General features: G+C 45.0%; 3 protein-coding genes across 8 annotated transcripts; 1 reads left to right on the top strand and 2 right to left on the bottom strand.

Annotated features, from left to right (window-relative positions):
- Window positions 1–370: 370 nt before the first annotated feature.
- Window positions 371–3820, bottom strand: hbegfa (heparin-binding EGF-like growth factor a). Its single transcript, XM_067248368.1, has 6 exons — window positions 3616–3820; window positions 2740–2982; window positions 2371–2569; window positions 2098–2253; window positions 1729–1817; window positions 371–1545 (listed from the first exon to the last, which is right to left on the bottom strand). Exons 1-5 carry the CDS (start codon window positions 3656–3658, stop codon window positions 1745–1747), a joined length of 714 nt encoding a protein of 237 aa, XP_067104469.1. The 5' UTR covers window positions 3659–3820; the 3' UTR covers window positions 371–1545; window positions 1729–1744.
- Window positions 3821–5108: 1288 nt separating this feature from the next.
- Window positions 5109–10559, top strand: rufy1 (RUN and FYVE domain containing 1). 2 transcript variants are annotated; one of them, XM_067247724.1, is made up of 17 exons: window positions 5109–5508; window positions 5973–6155; window positions 6302–6419; window positions 6609–6704; window positions 7012–7135; window positions 7236–7297; window positions 7471–7606; window positions 7707–7808; window positions 7939–8055; window positions 8181–8348; window positions 8427–8524; window positions 8647–8766; window positions 8843–8972; window positions 9084–9178; window positions 9267–9315; window positions 9417–9494; window positions 9697–10559. In XM_067247724.1, the coding sequence occupies exons 1-17, from the start codon at window positions 5199–5201 to the stop codon at window positions 9835–9837; spliced, it is 2127 nt and encodes a 708-aa protein (XP_067103825.1). In that variant the 5' UTR covers window positions 5109–5198; the 3' UTR covers window positions 9838–10559. The 2 variants fall into 2 exon arrangements, with proteins under 2 accessions (XP_067103825.1, XP_067103824.1); XM_067247723.1 differs by having other exon boundaries at window positions 6609–6710; window positions 9697–10558.
- Window positions 10560–10617: 58 nt separating this feature from the next.
- LOC136954158 (heterogeneous nuclear ribonucleoprotein H-like) lies at window positions 10618–16024 on the bottom strand. Of its 5 annotated transcripts, none has more exons than XM_067247728.1 (11): window positions 15850–16024; window positions 15311–15407; window positions 15080–15235; window positions 14820–14963; window positions 13800–13938; window positions 12786–12964; window positions 12501–12613; window positions 12130–12265; window positions 11740–11862; window positions 11542–11638; window positions 10618–11343 (listed from the first exon to the last, which is right to left on the bottom strand). In XM_067247728.1, the coding sequence occupies exons 2-11, from the start codon at window positions 15390–15392 to the stop codon at window positions 11340–11342; spliced, it is 1173 nt and encodes a 390-aa protein (XP_067103829.1). In that variant the 5' UTR covers window positions 15393–15407; window positions 15850–16024; the 3' UTR covers window positions 10618–11339. The 5 variants fall into 5 exon arrangements, with proteins under 5 accessions (XP_067103829.1, XP_067103826.1, XP_067103830.1 ...); XM_067247725.1 differs by having other exon boundaries at window positions 11546–11638; XM_067247729.1 differs by having other exon boundaries at window positions 11779–11862.
- Between the last annotated feature and the right edge of the window lie 494 nt (window positions 16025–16518).

Here is a 16518-nt window from a genome sequence, read left to right as displayed (position 1 = left end):
TGAGCTGTGAAAGCAGAATCTGTACAACTTTAGTCTGAGGAGCTAAACTCTAAGGAGGAAACACTAATATTGTTTTCTAGAATTATCTATAAATATCACTTGTGTGTGTCCAGACCAGGGAAGTGGATCAGATGGCTGAAGTAAGCATGACCTTTCTTATCATAGCTGAAGCTTAGGCTATTAGAATGAAAAGATTATAACAACACAGAACCAAATAGGAGCCACTGTAATATAACGTGCTGTGTGCACAATACATGGGTCTACTTGGTCCAAGTCAAATGTGAGCTCTTTTTTTATTCCAAAATCTTAAGACAGCCATGTAATGGTCTGGATATGTGTATGCGTGAAGACAAAACAGTGACATCATGAATTCAGAGATTTCTTTTATTTATTAATTATTTCTTACTGAGAAACAAATACACATTTTGACTCTAAATCACTTCAAACTGGCAGGTTCCAGGACGTTTTGAAAAGGCTGTACACTTGAATTCACATTTAATTAACAGCTTAACATGGACCTCAGTGTGTCTACACAGTATCATACTGAGTGGGGAACTACCTTTTCTGTTCTATAACCATTGTAAGACAAGATCTGTGTCATGAGAGCAATAAGAATGCATGCCGACTTCAAATATCCACACGTGTAGGTTTAGTTACAGTTGGGCAACAAGTTAACAGTTTTCAACACAAGTCCAATGCAACAACGTCATAATGGCTTACATTGACCCGTCAGTGTTACATTGGGATAGTAAACATTGCTGGTGTTAAAAACAGTCATCAACAGATAATCCAATCAGTCACAGTGGTATAGAAACCTCTATACGGGTTGCCAGAATCAGTAATCAAATAAACCTACGTAACCAGAAGGACTGTATTTAGAATTTATTTTTCAGTTCTCCATAAGCATACTGATATGCTGCAGATATATCTACATCTCATCAATAAATATTATGATCTAACATTAAATATAAAAAATACGACATTTTTTTTATCGGACAGTGCATTTGTGTGGACGAAGCAGTTGAACATAAATACAGCAAAATATTAAATAAATAAATTAAAAGATAGAGGGTATAAATAGAAGGTTTTACAGTACACTAGAAAATGACAAACAAGTGCAGAAAAATATAAAATGCTGGCTGATACAAATACTACAGGTTGTCCTCTCTAGTTGGTGGGGGAGAATGGAAGCCGTATCCTTTGAGTCTGGATCTCCTATAGTTCAAACACAGCCAAGAAGCAGCACTGAGTTCAGCCATGTTTCTCTCCATTTCATTGTCCATATCCTCATCATGTATCCAGTACTTTCTCTGCACCAAGCAGTGTTCCAGTTTTGCAGGCTCCTTTCTAGCAGGTTACAAATCCTCTGTGGGAATCCTGAACCACCCATGTTTGATCTGATAGGGCCGTCACTTGTGGGAAGGTGGCTCATGTGCTAGGCCCGTGGTTCCCTTCTGGCCAAACAGTCACTGTCCTTCTGGGTTCTTCTAGGCATCGCTCTTCTCTGTTCTTTTCTATTTTGAGGTAGAATTTCTGTATCCTTGCCTAGAATGAAGAAATAGAGACAGTGAGCAAACCACCTGTCATCCACTTTAGAGAACTAGTACTTCAGCACCAGCCTCTGAACTGAGACTTAACTTACTCCAGACGTTTGCCATGTTGTTTGTGTTTCTGTGGATGTGTGTCCAGTGTGCAACTGCGCAAGTGTGTTCAGCATGTGGAACTCACCCTTCTTTCCTGGCCCTCAGTGGTTAGGAGCCGATCCCAGTTTGACCTTCTCCTCATTCTCGACGTCGTACCCCCCTCGCTTGTGAAACCTACGAAACAAAACAACAAAACTCAAACAAAACGTTTCGGGTGAAGAGGTCAACCTGAACATCATGAATGTTTACGATATCCTTCATGAGGACATATTCAAGCTTACTACAAAAACAAAGACATTGCTTGTGTTCACGTGCCACATTCCATCCTAGAATCGGTGTGGCCCTCTATAATATTTGTGGTATGCCACTAGTTTCTTTCAGACATGAGAGTAAGTGGGAGTGTGAAGGCCCTCAGGCCATAGGTGTGTGTCGTGTGGAGGGCTCTTGTGCTCACCTTAGTGCCAACAGCAGGCCTATGATGGTGAGACAGAGGGAAGACAGCACCACTGCCACCACCGCCAGAGCTGTGGTCCTGTTGTAGCCCCCCTCCACCTTCCCCACCGGCAGAGCGAAGAACTCACACCGATGCCCAGAATAACTGTGATGACATCTGCAGAGAGAGACAGAAACAAAGTTGTTAAGTGCCTGATAGATTCACATAAAACTAAATTGATAAACTTTCAGACTGACCTTAATCAATCAGCAATAGATTGAGTCAGTTACTCACATGCAAGATGGTTCACGAATATCCCTCAGGTACTGGCAGGTGCCATGGATACAGTAATCCTTATACTTCTTCAGGCAGGGATTCCTCTTCTTTCCCTTGCCTTTCCCCCTCTTCTGTCCCTTTCCTCTCCTTATCTTCCCCTCAGGCTTCTCTGCATTCAGAATGGTGAATGGGTTTTGGGGTTTGCTTGAAAATGCAACTACAATGGAAAGAGAGATATGGATTAATTACATTTTTCCACACAACATGACAATGTGCCACTACAAGTATTATAACTCTTTCATAACATGCAATAATATATTAGTGCTAATGACTAGGTTTTGTAAGTCACTTAAATTATAATGATCTAAATCGTCCGTGTTTGCCTACCTCGGGGTAATCCGTTTTCATAGTCCCCAGACATATAATCTTCCTCCTCATCTTCATAGTATTCCTCATCATCTTCTTCATCGTACTCCAGGGTCACTGATGGCCTGTTTACAACAGCGTTGTCCTCTTCTATCCGGTTGTCGTTACTCACATCCAACAGGTTTATTACAGACGTATGTTGTTGAGGCCTCGCGCTCTCGTCATACCGGTCAACCGCAGCGCCGTTCACCAATCTCGACAGCACTAAAAAGTTGAAAGAAATTGCTTATAACACAACATTTAATAAACAACAGAGGTTTTTCTATTAACGACGTAAATAAATTATCATCCATACGAACTGAAACCCATATTCGAAATTGCAACGGAGAAAAACAAGTTCCCAAGTTCTAGAAAACCTAGTAGAGCTGGGCAAGTTGAAACATGTTGCGTAAGGGGCAGCAACCGGCGTGCAGCTAGCTACAGGTAGCTGGCCTCAGCCTCATGCAAATACGGTTCTTGATTGAAAAGTGTTCTTTAGATAAATCTATTCCTGCAACGGTGGGCAACAAGTCTGGCTGTGCATAGACAGACAGTTAGCTAATGGGACCAATGCAAGAATATGAGTTAAAAATACAACGTAGGATATATCCAGTTACATAAAGCATGTTTTTAAATAGAATGATGACCCCGTTCGTTTTTGAATACCCAACACCTTAAGAGAAAGGTTGCCTTTCATGAATTTCACAAGACGTTCAAAAGGTCATGAATGCCATGTGAAGTTCAATAAATAGTCTACGTTCTCCTTTACCCCCAAGCCCTCTCTACTGAATGAAAACTCGGTAAAATGAAGACAAGTAGATATAATTTACAAAGACAGTCCACCAGAAGGATACTCACCGAAGGCGTGAACGAGCAGAAACGCCACTCTTAAAATCCTCATGGTTTCAAACTTCAATTAAAAAGATTTGTATTAAAAGTATTAAAATGAAAGCGTTGTAGTTCCTTTTCTGTTTTAACCATAGACAGTTCCTTCTCTACGTCGATATAAACTACAGTCTTCCACCTCAGTCGGCTTTTGTCAAGATGCCTGACTCTTGAATGGCACTGCCTTTATCGAGTGGGGGAGAGTCGAAGAACGCCAGTAAACGGAGCCCCGCATTTATATAGACAGCCTGCCACGCCTACAAACTCTGAAGCTTTTATCTTGCAACATGTTTAAAGACTTAGACCTTCAAATACGTCGATATAACTGCATAATATACACAATGAACAAAAACTTCAGAATACAAACAAATTTGAGATATTTAATGATATATATTGAATCAATGTAGGCCTATCAATGATTTCTCAAAACATTTTTAAATTATTGGCATCTATTTTAATGTTACAGTGACTCAAATAATATAGGTCTATTTTATTATTCCAAAATAATAAATGGGTTATGACAAATTACAGATCATGAGCAACTCACCTGAAAATTAAGGCACGCACAGCCTTGGGACTATCATGCGAGCGCCATCAAGTGGTAAATATGGGTATGTCCAGAGCCATTGAAAAAGACAGTTGGATGTGACAGATCTTCACAAAACAACGTGATATGAACACGCACCAGTAAAACATATTGAAATAAATCTAGATTGAAATACATTGGTTAACATTTCGTGTCATCAGCACGATTGATTTGATTCTTTTACGTGACTATATCACGAAAAGCTGTGATACTGGGCTGGGGGACACGCCCATGCTGGAGGCCCAGTAGAGGAGGACAGCCAGCGGGCAGGAGGGGACAGGTCCTGCCAGCTCCGGACGCTGCGCCCACGCTCCAAACTGGCCCAGCTGGCCCTGCAAGACAAGCCTCTCTATCGCCTAAAGGTGAACCAGACACACACACTTAGAACACACTTAGAACACACCCACCTATAACACACACACACACACACACACACACACTTAGAACACACACACTTAGAACACACACACTAATAACACAGTTATAACACGCACGTAGAACACACACACGCTTAGAACACACACAAACACACTTAGAACACACAAACTAATAACACACACACAGTTATAACACACACACACACACACACACTTTTGGATACACTTGAGTTACAGTAATAGAATAATAGACAATAGTAATAGAATAAAATCACCGGAACAAGCGGGTGCCAAAACGGAAATACAATACAACCAACATCCATCAGGAATTTGCTTCAAGCCGAGGAGCAGGTGGGGGCTTGGGACCTTGCGATAACACAAAATAGGACGGTACATGTTGAGACAAAATAATATAATACAAATGTACAAAACTAGATATGATTTATAATGACCATTCTTACAGCAATCCATCGGAACTTCCAATACATCCATGTATTGTATTCGGTAATTCGTCCTGCTCAGTCCGAGCTCACAGTTACGGTGAGCGATTGATGTGGTCTGAACGTCATGTGCACTATCGTCACTAGAAAAAAATGGCTGACGAGGTAGACGAAACAAACACAGCTGTCGAAGAGAGCGACTCTACACAGCCTGAAGCCGACGTTTTAGAAGTTCCTGCAGACAATGGAGTTAACAGCGATACAGAGGACCAGAAAGCCAAGCCTGTGGCAGAGAGCAATTGGTCTGCACCCATCCTGTCGCTGGCACGAAAGGCGTCGGAGACGATTAGCAGTGGGGTCAGCTACGGTGCAGCTTTGAGAAATGTCACAGCGGGATCCACTGTCAGCTCTCCTGTCAAGGAAAACTTTGAAAACGAGACGAGTACGAACTCAAAGTTCCCAGGTAAGTGAAAGTTGCTACTATACTGACATTTTTCAGTTCATTATGCGACTAATTTAGTGTTGCCAGCTAACGTTTTAAGAATTATTTCTCAGTTCAACTTCCCCAACGCCTGCTAACGTTATCTTGGTTGTCAACAGATGATTTATGGGGATAATTGGGTGTAACATGCTATTGGCAGCATACAACAACCTCTGTTGATGATTCGTAATGCCTTATTATAAGTTGGGTTTATTTTCGTGTTCAGGTTTCCACTTTCTGTTACACTTTTAGGCAAGTGAAAGATACGAATATCCAGTTCTTCATGGTTACATGGATTTCAAACTGTCCCCGTCTTGAGTTATGTGTTAGTTCTACTATGTGTGTCAGACTGTGACAACACATTTCCAAAGAATACAAAGAATGTATTTATGTTCATCCTCTATTTCTTTTAACTTCTCTCCTCTCCTTCTCTCACCAACCCCCAGATGTACCAGCAATGAAAGATCCTATGGCTATTGAGAGATCCAACCTTCTTAGTATGATGAAGTTAAGCATCAAGGTGTTGATTCAGTCTTCTCTAAGTCTGGGGAGAACTCTAGACTCTGACTACCCTCCACTTCAGCAGTTTTTCGTAGTTCTAGAACACTGTCTCAAGCATGGACTGAAAGGTGAGGTGGTTTAACTACTGTTGTGTAATTGGCCGGTATGAAGACTATGACAAGTGTGTTAAAGATATTGAGTACAGGAAACTGTTCAACCAGAGGCCGTGTTTTTCCCCCTACATACTGTAAGTCCTCTGCATCTCCCTCTGCAGCTAAGAAGTCTTTTATCAGTCAGAACAAGTCTATCTGGGGTCCTCTGGAGCTGGTTGAGAAGCTGTGTCCTGAGTCGGCAGATATTGCCACCAGCGCCAGAGACCTGCCAGGTTTAAAGTGAGCATCCACGTTGTCAGATCTACACTGGCTGAGGAGGTGTGGTGTTACAGTCACAGGCTGTCTCACGCTTCTTGCATTAATGTGTCAACATGTGTTTCTCTCTCTCTCTCTCTCTCTCTCTATTTCTCCCTCTCTCTCTCTCTCTCTCTCTCTCTCTCTCTCTCTCTATTTCTCTCTCTCTCTCAGGACAGGATTGGGCCGTGCTAGGGCTTGGCTTCACCTGGCTCTCATGCAGAAGAAAGTAGCTGACTACATAAAAGCCTTGCTGGACCGCAAGGACCTGTTAAGGTCGGTACAGACCAAGTTCAACTGTAATTATGAAACATTTTAGTCCTTCAAAAGTACCAATAAAGTTTGTTTCTCTCTCGCTCTCTCTCGCTCTCTGTCTCTGTCTCTGTCTCTCTCTCTCTCTCTCTCTCTCTCTCTCTCTCTCTCTCTCTCTCTCTCTCTCTCTCATCTTCCCTCAGTAACTTTTATCTTTCTCTGTCGTCAACCACCATCCCTTCTATCTTTATCCTCTCTACACCTCCCCCCTATCCCTCTATTCCCCTCTATTTCCCTACCCTCCACTCTCCTTGTCTCCCTTCAGGGAGTTCTATGAGCCTGGGGCGTTAATGATGGAGGAGGAAGGGATAGTGATTGGGGGCATGTTGGTTGGACTGAACGTCATCGACGCCAACCTCTGCATCAAAGGGGAAGATCTGGACTCTCAGGTGAGCTCAGATGCATCGCTGGCTGCCACTTCCTAGCTGGCAAGCAGAGACTCATTTGATGAAGTGTTCGTCTGTCCTAATGCTCCTCTGTCTTGTTAAGGTGGGGGTCATCGACTTCTCCTTGTACCTGAAAGATACTTCAAGCACTGAGACCTCTAAGGAGTAAGTATCACTGTGACTCTGATATCACTGTCCTCTAACCACTCATTCTCTTATCTTTACTGTCGTCTCGTTTGTTCGTGTCTCTCTCTGTCAAGCCAAGATAGTCGCCACATTGTCTTTAAATACTGCACTGTCCTCACTGTTGCTTCCCCCCTTCACCACCTCTCCCCCAGTGACACCAAAATGACGGCCATTTTGGATCAGAAGCACTACATTGAGGAGCTGAACCGCAACCTCAGCGGCACAGTCACCGACCTGCAGGCCAAGATGGACTCCCTGGAGAAGACCAACAGCAAGCTCATTGAGGAGGTCAGTCTCTGCTCTCTGTGTGTGTTTGCTAACAGGGTTGCCTATCTGTGACCCCCAGCCCTTGAGGCGTAACTGCATTGTGTGTTTGTTTGTCCTCCAGCTCACGGCAGCCACAGACAGGATTAACTCTCTACGCGAAGAACAGGAGACGTTGAGGAAGGAGAACGAGTCGATCCTCCAGAGCAGCCTGAAGAAGGAGGAGGTGAGGACGTCTCACACACACACACACACACACACACACACACACACACACACACACACACACACACACACACACACACACACACTCACACACACATGCTCTTGCTCTATAACCCTGTGTGTGTGTGTAGGCGACGCTGCAGGACAGTCAGGTGGAATTGGAGACGTACAGACAGACTCGCCAGGGTCTGGATGAGATGTACAACGTGGTGTGGACACAGTACCACGAGGAGAAACGCATCCGGCAGGTCCGAACAACCCACCGCTACCCCCCCCCCCTCCCCCCACTACTCCTTCACACCCCCCCCAGCCTTCCAGAGCAGCCTAACAAACAGACCCGTGTTTGACCTCGCGCGTGTGTTTTCCCGCGCAGGAGTTGGAGCGGGAGTTGGAGCTGCAGGTGGGCCTGAAGCAGGAGATGGAGGTGGCCATGAGGCTGCTGGAGAAGGACACGCACGAGAAGCAGGACGCCCTGGCAGCCCTCCGGATCCAGCTGGACCAGGTGAAAACCCTCAACCTGCAGATGTTCCACAAAGCTCAGGTACGCACGCAAACGCACACGCAAATGCACACACGCACGCATTCCGATTCAGGCTGTTAAGAATTTGTTCCTTCGCAGGATGCGGAGAGAGACACCGAGAGCAAGCAGGAGGCCGCGGCTCAGCTGGAGGACAAGATGAAGCACATGGAGACCGCCATGCAGGAGATGGAGCAGAGGTGGGGGGTTTTTAATGTCTATTTTGTCATCTTAAAAGGCGTGCGTGTTACTACATGGGCCGGAACACGATATTTCTCTCAACTAGAATTCCTCACTCAAATTCCCGCCGCTGTGTTTTAAGGCTGCAGAACTCGGAGCGCGAGAGGAGGCAGAGCGACCAATCGGACAGAGACATGAGGTCGGAGCTGGAGGGCAAGGTGGATGCGCTGCAGAAACAGCTGGGTGACCTGGACACACTGAGGTACGGACACACACACACACACACACACACACGCTCATCCACGTGCCCATATTGACGCCCCCCGTCCCCTGATCAGGCTGGGTTTGGAGAGTGACCTGCGCAGCGAGAAGGAGGAGAGGCAGAGCCTGCAGAGAGCTCTCCAGAGGGAGCAGGACAACAGCACAGAGCTGCGCACGCAGCTGCAACAGCTGCAGGGGCTGCACACGGTCTGGAGCGGCACACTCACACACACACACAGAGCTTAAACAGCAAACGTGCTCAAATTCACCATCTTGATGTGTGTGTGTGTTGGTGTGTGTGTTTGTGTGTGTGTGTAGGAGCTCCAGGACCTGAAGGAGGAGAAGAAACAGCTCCAGCAGATCTGCGAGGAGCAGGAGCAGGCTCTACAGGAGATGGGCCAGCACCTGAGTCAGTGAGTACTGTTCCTCTCCTCCTCCTCCACCCCTCACGTTCTTCTCCGAGCCGCTCTCTCCATCATCGCCTTTTCTCTCTCTCGGCAGGTCGAAGCTCAAAATGGAGGACTTCAAGGAGGTCAACAAGGCCTTGAAGGTAAGATTATCCAAAGGGACAGAAACCTCGTAGAACGACAATCTAATCGGATCACCTGACAGCTGGGGAGGTTTCAGCCTGGTGTTGTTGTTCCCTGTCAGGGCCATGCCTGGCTCAAGGATGATGAGGCTACCCAGTGTAAACAGTGCCAGAAGGAGTTCTCCATCGCTCGCAGGAAGGTGAGAGGCAGAGCGGCCCGGGCCCCACGGCCCACACCTCCTCCCTTCCCCTCTGTTGCCGTGACGACCTACAGGGCCGCTTCAGTACAGACGTCTGCTTCGGCTTTGAAAAGTAGCAACTGACCCCTCTCTCTTTCTCTCCCTCTCTTGTCTGTCTCTCGTTCTCTCTCCCCTCTCTGGCGCATGTTGTGCCCATGTGCAGCACCATTGTAGGAACTGTGGGGATATCTACTGCAACAGCTGCTCTGCGAACGAGCTGGCCCTGCCTTCCTACCCTCGGCCCGTCCGGGTGTGTGACATCTGCCACTCACTGCTGCTGCAGAGAGGCTCCTCCGTCTCCTGACAGAACCACACACACACACACACACACACACATTCTCTCTCATGTCTAACTTTCCAGTTGTTACTGAAGTCATCTAGATAAAAGACTCATGTTCTACATTCATGTTTCCTAAAAAAAAATCTTTTTTTTTATATAAAATCCTTAGCATTAAAAATGAACAGGAAACATCATTTGATGTGTTTCCAAGATCGGTTTCTACATCTGCCAGGAAATTAGGACTGTCTATGGAATGTTATCAAAGGTCCTTCTGCATGACTGGGTCTGAGTGTGAACCGTCAAACTACATTAAACTAACAGAAATATTTTGTTGTGGAGGGACAGGGAATTTATAATCAAGTAACCAGATCAATGATTTTCACACGAGTTTCTATTGTGTTTAAACAAATGTAACTTTGTTACAGTTTTTGTCCTACATCTTAACAAGTGAAAAAATCATGATAACTGTTGTCATTTGCATAAGAAGTATTCCAGTACGGTTCAAAGACTTTTGTAGAGAAGGGAGGTGCAAGATGTAATGTTCCCTTTTTAAATTTGAGGCATATCTAATTAAATGTAGATCTGAATTGTAAATGACTACAGAATGTTAACAAAAATCAAGAATTTAAGATGTCTATTTTAGAATGTATATACAACTTTGACCCAGTATTAAGCGATTTTCTTAATTTGGGCATGTTTTGACCATGTTTTCTATCTAGATATTTGATAAAGAGTACTAAATTTAACAAAAAATACTTTGTTTTTACTTAGTTTGACTGCACACCACAAACATGAGCCACCAAGTTGATCATTGAGACATCTTTACTCACTCTGTGCACATTGAATACAAAGAAAGAAACAGTAGAAATGTTCACAAACTCAGACCCCAGTTCTCCCCCAGGTATAAATCAGCAAGCTTAACCCCCCCTCCCAACTCGCAAACATTATAAAACTAAACCTTTAACCATGCAGTTTTAACTATGTCGAATGTCACATTCACATATTTCATACTTTGAGAAAGCACTTCAATTTATGCAGAATCAATGTAAGGAGAAACATCTAGATATATACAGAATGTATTTCTGAGCGTTGGTGGGTCTGAAGTGAAAGAGAGTCAACACAAGGGGAGCTACACAAACTGATAAGCGACATCTCTTCAGTATGGGGCAACATAGAAACTGCACACTGTCTGATAATGAAAATACATGTGGGTATTCCAACCAACTAACATAGATGTGTGTAGGTCTATACGCTCAAATGCAAGGATGGTAAGAAAAAACAGTGACCAACCTTTATCCTAAACCTTACGTAATAAAATTGTGAAAAATACATCCCTTACCCTTCATTTCCAAAATGGCTCAAACCCCCAACTTTTCAGAAGACTAGGCAAGAACTACATTTCCAAACTGCCAGTTTTAAAACAGAACTACATCCCCCATCCAGTCCCCACGCTGCTCAGGCCGTTCATGGAACTCCGACTCCCTCCTCCTCCACCGCCATAGTAACTGCTGCTCATTCCGTCCTGCTTACCTAACAGGAGAGAGAGACAAAACACACTATAGGACCACAGAGTTTGCTTGGGGGTTACACGCAAAAACAATCCCTGTCCCAATCCCTCTGACATTTCCAGGATATTGATCAAGTGTGAGAAATCTATTAATCCAGTTGATCCAGACCAGCTAAACTGTTCCAACATCCCCAGTCTGGTCTGTATAACGGAGCTGATACTCACTATAATCATTGTAGCCTCCCATATTGCCCTGGCTGCTGTAGCCCCCTGAGTATCCTGCTCCCAGCTGACCACTGCCGTACGACGACTGGTTACCTGAGAGGGGAGAGAGAGAGAGAGACCACTCTCACCAACCAACATCCACAGCCATCAGCGCTTGGGTAGAACGATTTCAAATGTTACACGTTCAAGTTTACCTTGCTGAAGAGAAACCATGCTGTCTGCAGCTGACTCACCCATGCCGCCCATCATCGGACTGCCATAGGCATCATTACTGCCCCCTGCTGTGGAGTTGAGGAACAGCTCCACGTAGCGGTGCTCTGAAGGCCACACAGACAAAGAGGGTTAACACCTGCCACAAGGCATCCCCTCACTCACACCAACAGTGCTATTTAGAACGGGGATGCAAGGGAACTAAATAGGTCAAGTGCCAATTTTCTAGAAATATTCAGAATTTGAATTAACTGGGAAATATATCGAATCAGGAAATGTTCTTTTCAGACAACAATTGGCTATGGAAGCGAGGGTAAAGAGAGAGAAAGAGAGACAGAGAAAAGGATCCAAGAGAAGCCAGCCAGATGACTCACGCATGTTGGCCTTGTCCTTGGACATGCCGGCCACGGCGTCCTCGTGCGTGGCGAACTCGACGTCTGCCTCACCGGTCACCCTGCCGTCCGGCCCGATCTCAATGTGAACCCTCACTGGGTTCAGGGGGGAAAAGAACTGCAGAAAACACAGAGACGGACAGATAGACAAAGAGCAGGAGAGATTAAATGTACTGACCAACAGGGGGAAAAAAAAGATTATCAGGCCATTATACACATACTACAAAACACATACACAGCACAGACAGTTGGATAAACATTGTGGAGGCCTTCACTGATCCAGATCTTCACACCAGAGGAGATGAAGGAGGTAAAGAGAGAGAAAGACATCAGTCCAGTGGACGTTGACTCACGTTGTAGATGTCCGTCTCTGTGGCCCTGTAAGGGAGGCCCCGCATGTGAACACAGTGGCCCGTTGTACTCTGGAAGGAGGAGCCGCCGTCACCATAGCGACCATCCGATCCACCTGCACACAGTTCAGAGTATGCTCAACAACGGCAGACTCGTGAAGACACTTTAAAAGATGTCTGTGGAGCATACAAGGCCTTGAGACAGATGAAAAGGCATCATAAGCACGGCTTCTCCTCAAAGCCAGATGAGGACACCCCCCCCCCCCCCCCCCCCGAACCCCCACCTACCTCCATAGCCGCCACGCCGCATCCTGTCGAAGGACCCCCCCCGGCCCATCCCGTTGTAGCCTCCACGGCCCCCCGAGGGCCGGTCGTAGGGCCCCGGGCGCTGCATCCCCATGGGCTTCCTCTGGGGCTCGTAGTTGGTCCGCACCTCTGCGGGGCTGCTCTTGAAGATCTCAACGTACCTGGGAGCATACAGACGTCTCTGTGAGGACCAGGCAGGACAAAGAGCCAGAGCAGCATGGACTGAATGTATATTTGCTCTTTATTGGAAGATAATGATGGAAATGGGCCTATTTGATGTGCTGTCATTAGTGTGGTCCATAGGGTGTAATCTGGACCGAAAAACGCTGATGCTTCACTGAATGGGTAACGGAACACAGTTTAGTGTCGAGGGAAGAAAAGGAACTTGGCATATTCATAAGGTCTTGAATGATACAGCAGACACTTTTCTTATGGTTACCTCAGGATGACCTACAGGGACTGTGGCATGATTTAAGTGTACTGTGAATAGCACGATCTGTGTGACATAACACTGTTCTGATGCGAGAGGGCCAGTGAAGGCTCCTGAACCAGTCCCTGGTGGGGAACCCACTCATAGCATTACCTGGAACAGTGAGCTCCAGCTCCTCATGCTCAGGTGCCCTTGTTCATTGGTTTCCAACCTGGTACAACCCTGCCAGTTTGTCAACCTGTACTTAGTGCTGAGGGACCCTTGCATGTCATTGTGAAGCTGCTGCACTCTCAATCAAACATGAAAAAAATAAAATAAACAAGAACCAATTTGGTGCCCTCAGCACTAATCTTCCCATGGAATGCCGTGAGAGAATGGAGGTCTATTGTTCCAATTTAGCGCTGCATTGACGCTCTGGCATTTTTCTATAGCGGTCCGTATTATAGTATGTGTTGTATTAAGCATCATCAGTGTTGAGTGCAAGTTGTGTGTGCGTGTTCTTGGTTGGATGTAGTAGGTATACACCATAAGAAAAGCAACTTTTCCAACCAACCAACCATCCCCACCTGTGCCCTATTCTTTCCTTGTGTTTCTTTAGAGCCTTTTCAGCTATATCCTGTGAAGCAAACTGCACGAAGGCCTCCCCCGTACTCCTCCCCTGGATGTCCACCGGCAATGTTATCCCATTTGGCACGATTTCCAACCCTTCAACCCAAGGACAGATAACCCCAGCGGGGGACATGTTAAATCACATGCCCAAATCACAGAGAGATCACTTTCTCTAAAAAGCTGTTTTCTGACAGATAAAAAGAAGAGAGATAGTTCATGAACAAATAGAAGCTATGCATCATCACATGCTAGTTGAGTGCATCATTGAGTGACCTTGCATTGGGGGAGGGGGGGGAACGGATGGAGGAATAGAAAGAATAAAATATGTGGTGAGAAGGGGACATCTGGGTGGGGTATCTGGCCAGGAGAAGAGATTGTACTGAATGGGACTTGTTACCTTGATCACCAACCATTCTACATTGGCCCCAAGAAGTAACATGTTTGCCTACTGGGTGGGCTGAGATTTCACTAAGCAATGTAAAGAGGTTCCAGGTAAATAACTGCTAGATTAACATGAGAATGATGGAAACCATTGTATATCTATCCCTGTACTTTACTTGTGACATTTTAATTGTCTGGGTGGGGCCAGAGGGGTGATGGGGAAGTTGAACAATGATGGGGATGAAACCCAGGAGTCAAGATGTTCAGAAACATGTCTGACCAAAAATATATTCTAAGGGCTACTCCACTTGGTGCATTTTCTCTCCAATATTTTAACTGGCTTCCTCTCCCTGTGTCCTTTCCTCCATGGTCACTCGAAGCCCACTGTAAATTCATGAATCAGCGGTTTGAATAGCCTACATGTTGTGTCATTTTCAATAGCCACAGTGCTTTAGGGGGAAGATAGGAGTGGCTGCATCCACTGCCATCAGAGGCCATGATGGGGAGGAGACAGATTAGCCACGAGCCCTTTGCCACTACTCCAGTACCAGCATACAGGACACTCTGGTGGACCAGTGAGAGCTGCCTACTCGTACCTGAGAAGAACTGGACTATCTCCTCCTTGCTGCAGCCGAAGGGAAGTCCTCTAAGACGAACCAGCCCATCCCCAGCAGTCTCAGGGCAATTTGGACCGGTGTGCTTCATCACCCAGTCCATCTCGACACTGTTCGACTTGAAAACTTCAAGATCAGACAAACATAAGACAATCTCAGTTACTATTAGGCCTACTAGGTACAATACTGGAGCATAAGAAGAATGTAGCCATTCGGTAATGGACAGTGAGTTTTACACACACCTTCAACATATCTGTGACCCAAGGTTTCTCTGTCCTTCTTAACAGCAATCTTCAAATCCTCCTCCGAGTCCATTTCCACAAAGGCCTCTCCGCTGGGGCGTCCCTCACGTGTGTAGGTGAAATTAATACTTGTGCCATTGTTCGCAATTTTGCAATCTGTTAAACAAATATTCAGCATTAATAGAATATGGGGGTACAACTGTGTTCTTTCACTACGTTGCATTTTCTTACCTGAGAAAAACCGCTGTACCTCATCCACAGAGCAGGACCAAGGCAGACCTCTGATACGCACCACATATCCTTCGTCAGCCATGGTGTGTAATCTACACTAGAGGGGCAAAACATTTATTTTACATTGCCGCACCCAGACAAAACTACCCACAACAGCACGAGCTAAACTAACAAACAATATAAGGCAAAATAAGCGAATACCAATATAAGCATTTGTGCAGATTACACATTTATTTTTAGCTAGCAAGCTAACGTTGCCCATCAAAATGTATCGCTAGAAAGCTAGTTAGCTCTAGCTAACAAGTTAGCTAGTGTTTGATTGTTCTCGACAGTGGCACACCACGAGACTAGTAGTGGGGTTAATATCTATACTAGCGGTGTGGGAAATGCTCCAGTTCCCCCCAGTTTGTACAAATTAACATAAAAAGAAATAAATCAACATACAGTGATAAAATGACTAGCCTAGATCATTATATAGATTTCCGGGATCCTGCCTATACGGATCTTTTCTGAACAGAGACAAATCGCTTGCAACTTACCTATTAAGTAGCCTAACGTTATTATACCGGACGGGTATTTATTTTACGTGAATCGCTGGATTGTTTTCTTTAATTAATCGCTTGCTTAAAAAGACCCTGCTCTACAACCTAGCTATCTAGTCTGCTTCGAATCGAAAGCTTCTTGACTAACCAAAGATAGTGCCACACTGCCAGTTGGCTAGCCTAACCTAGCCTAGCGCTCTAGAACTGGCCACCTCGCGTGAATGCTAAGTCCACGCCCTAAATATATGACGTTACGTTGAAAATAGACAAACATTTAATCACATCTACACCATCACTTATACACTGATCTGCTAGCTAATAGCCTACTCTACTAATTTATCCAGTAATGTAATGTACATTATGAATTATATTTAAATGTCCTTCGTAGAGTGAACGCTGATAATATGTAGGCAATTATTTCTTATTCTCTACATCATGTCTTACATCATGTCTGGTCAAAAAAGTGTGTATTTGGATATTATTTCATTGCTTTATATGCAATGCGTGCTTTTAAATTTAAGGAGCTTGGTTACACTCTTACGGCTCACTGCTTATCCCTTTAGACTAATGATTACTATAATTAAATGTAATGAATTAAAATCTAGATTGGTCCAGCATAGAGTAATTAGAACAGCAACATGAAAAAACACACATCGCAGCATTTAC

Source organism: Osmerus mordax, chromosome 12, assembly GCF_038355195.1.
Source record: "Osmerus mordax isolate fOsmMor3 chromosome 12, fOsmMor3.pri, whole genome shotgun sequence".
In the NCBI taxonomy this organism is placed as follows: Eukaryota; Metazoa; Chordata; class Actinopteri; order Osmeriformes; family Osmeridae; genus Osmerus; species Osmerus mordax.
Note: the sequence above shows the minus strand (reverse complement) of the source record. Positions and strands in the feature narration are given on the sequence as shown.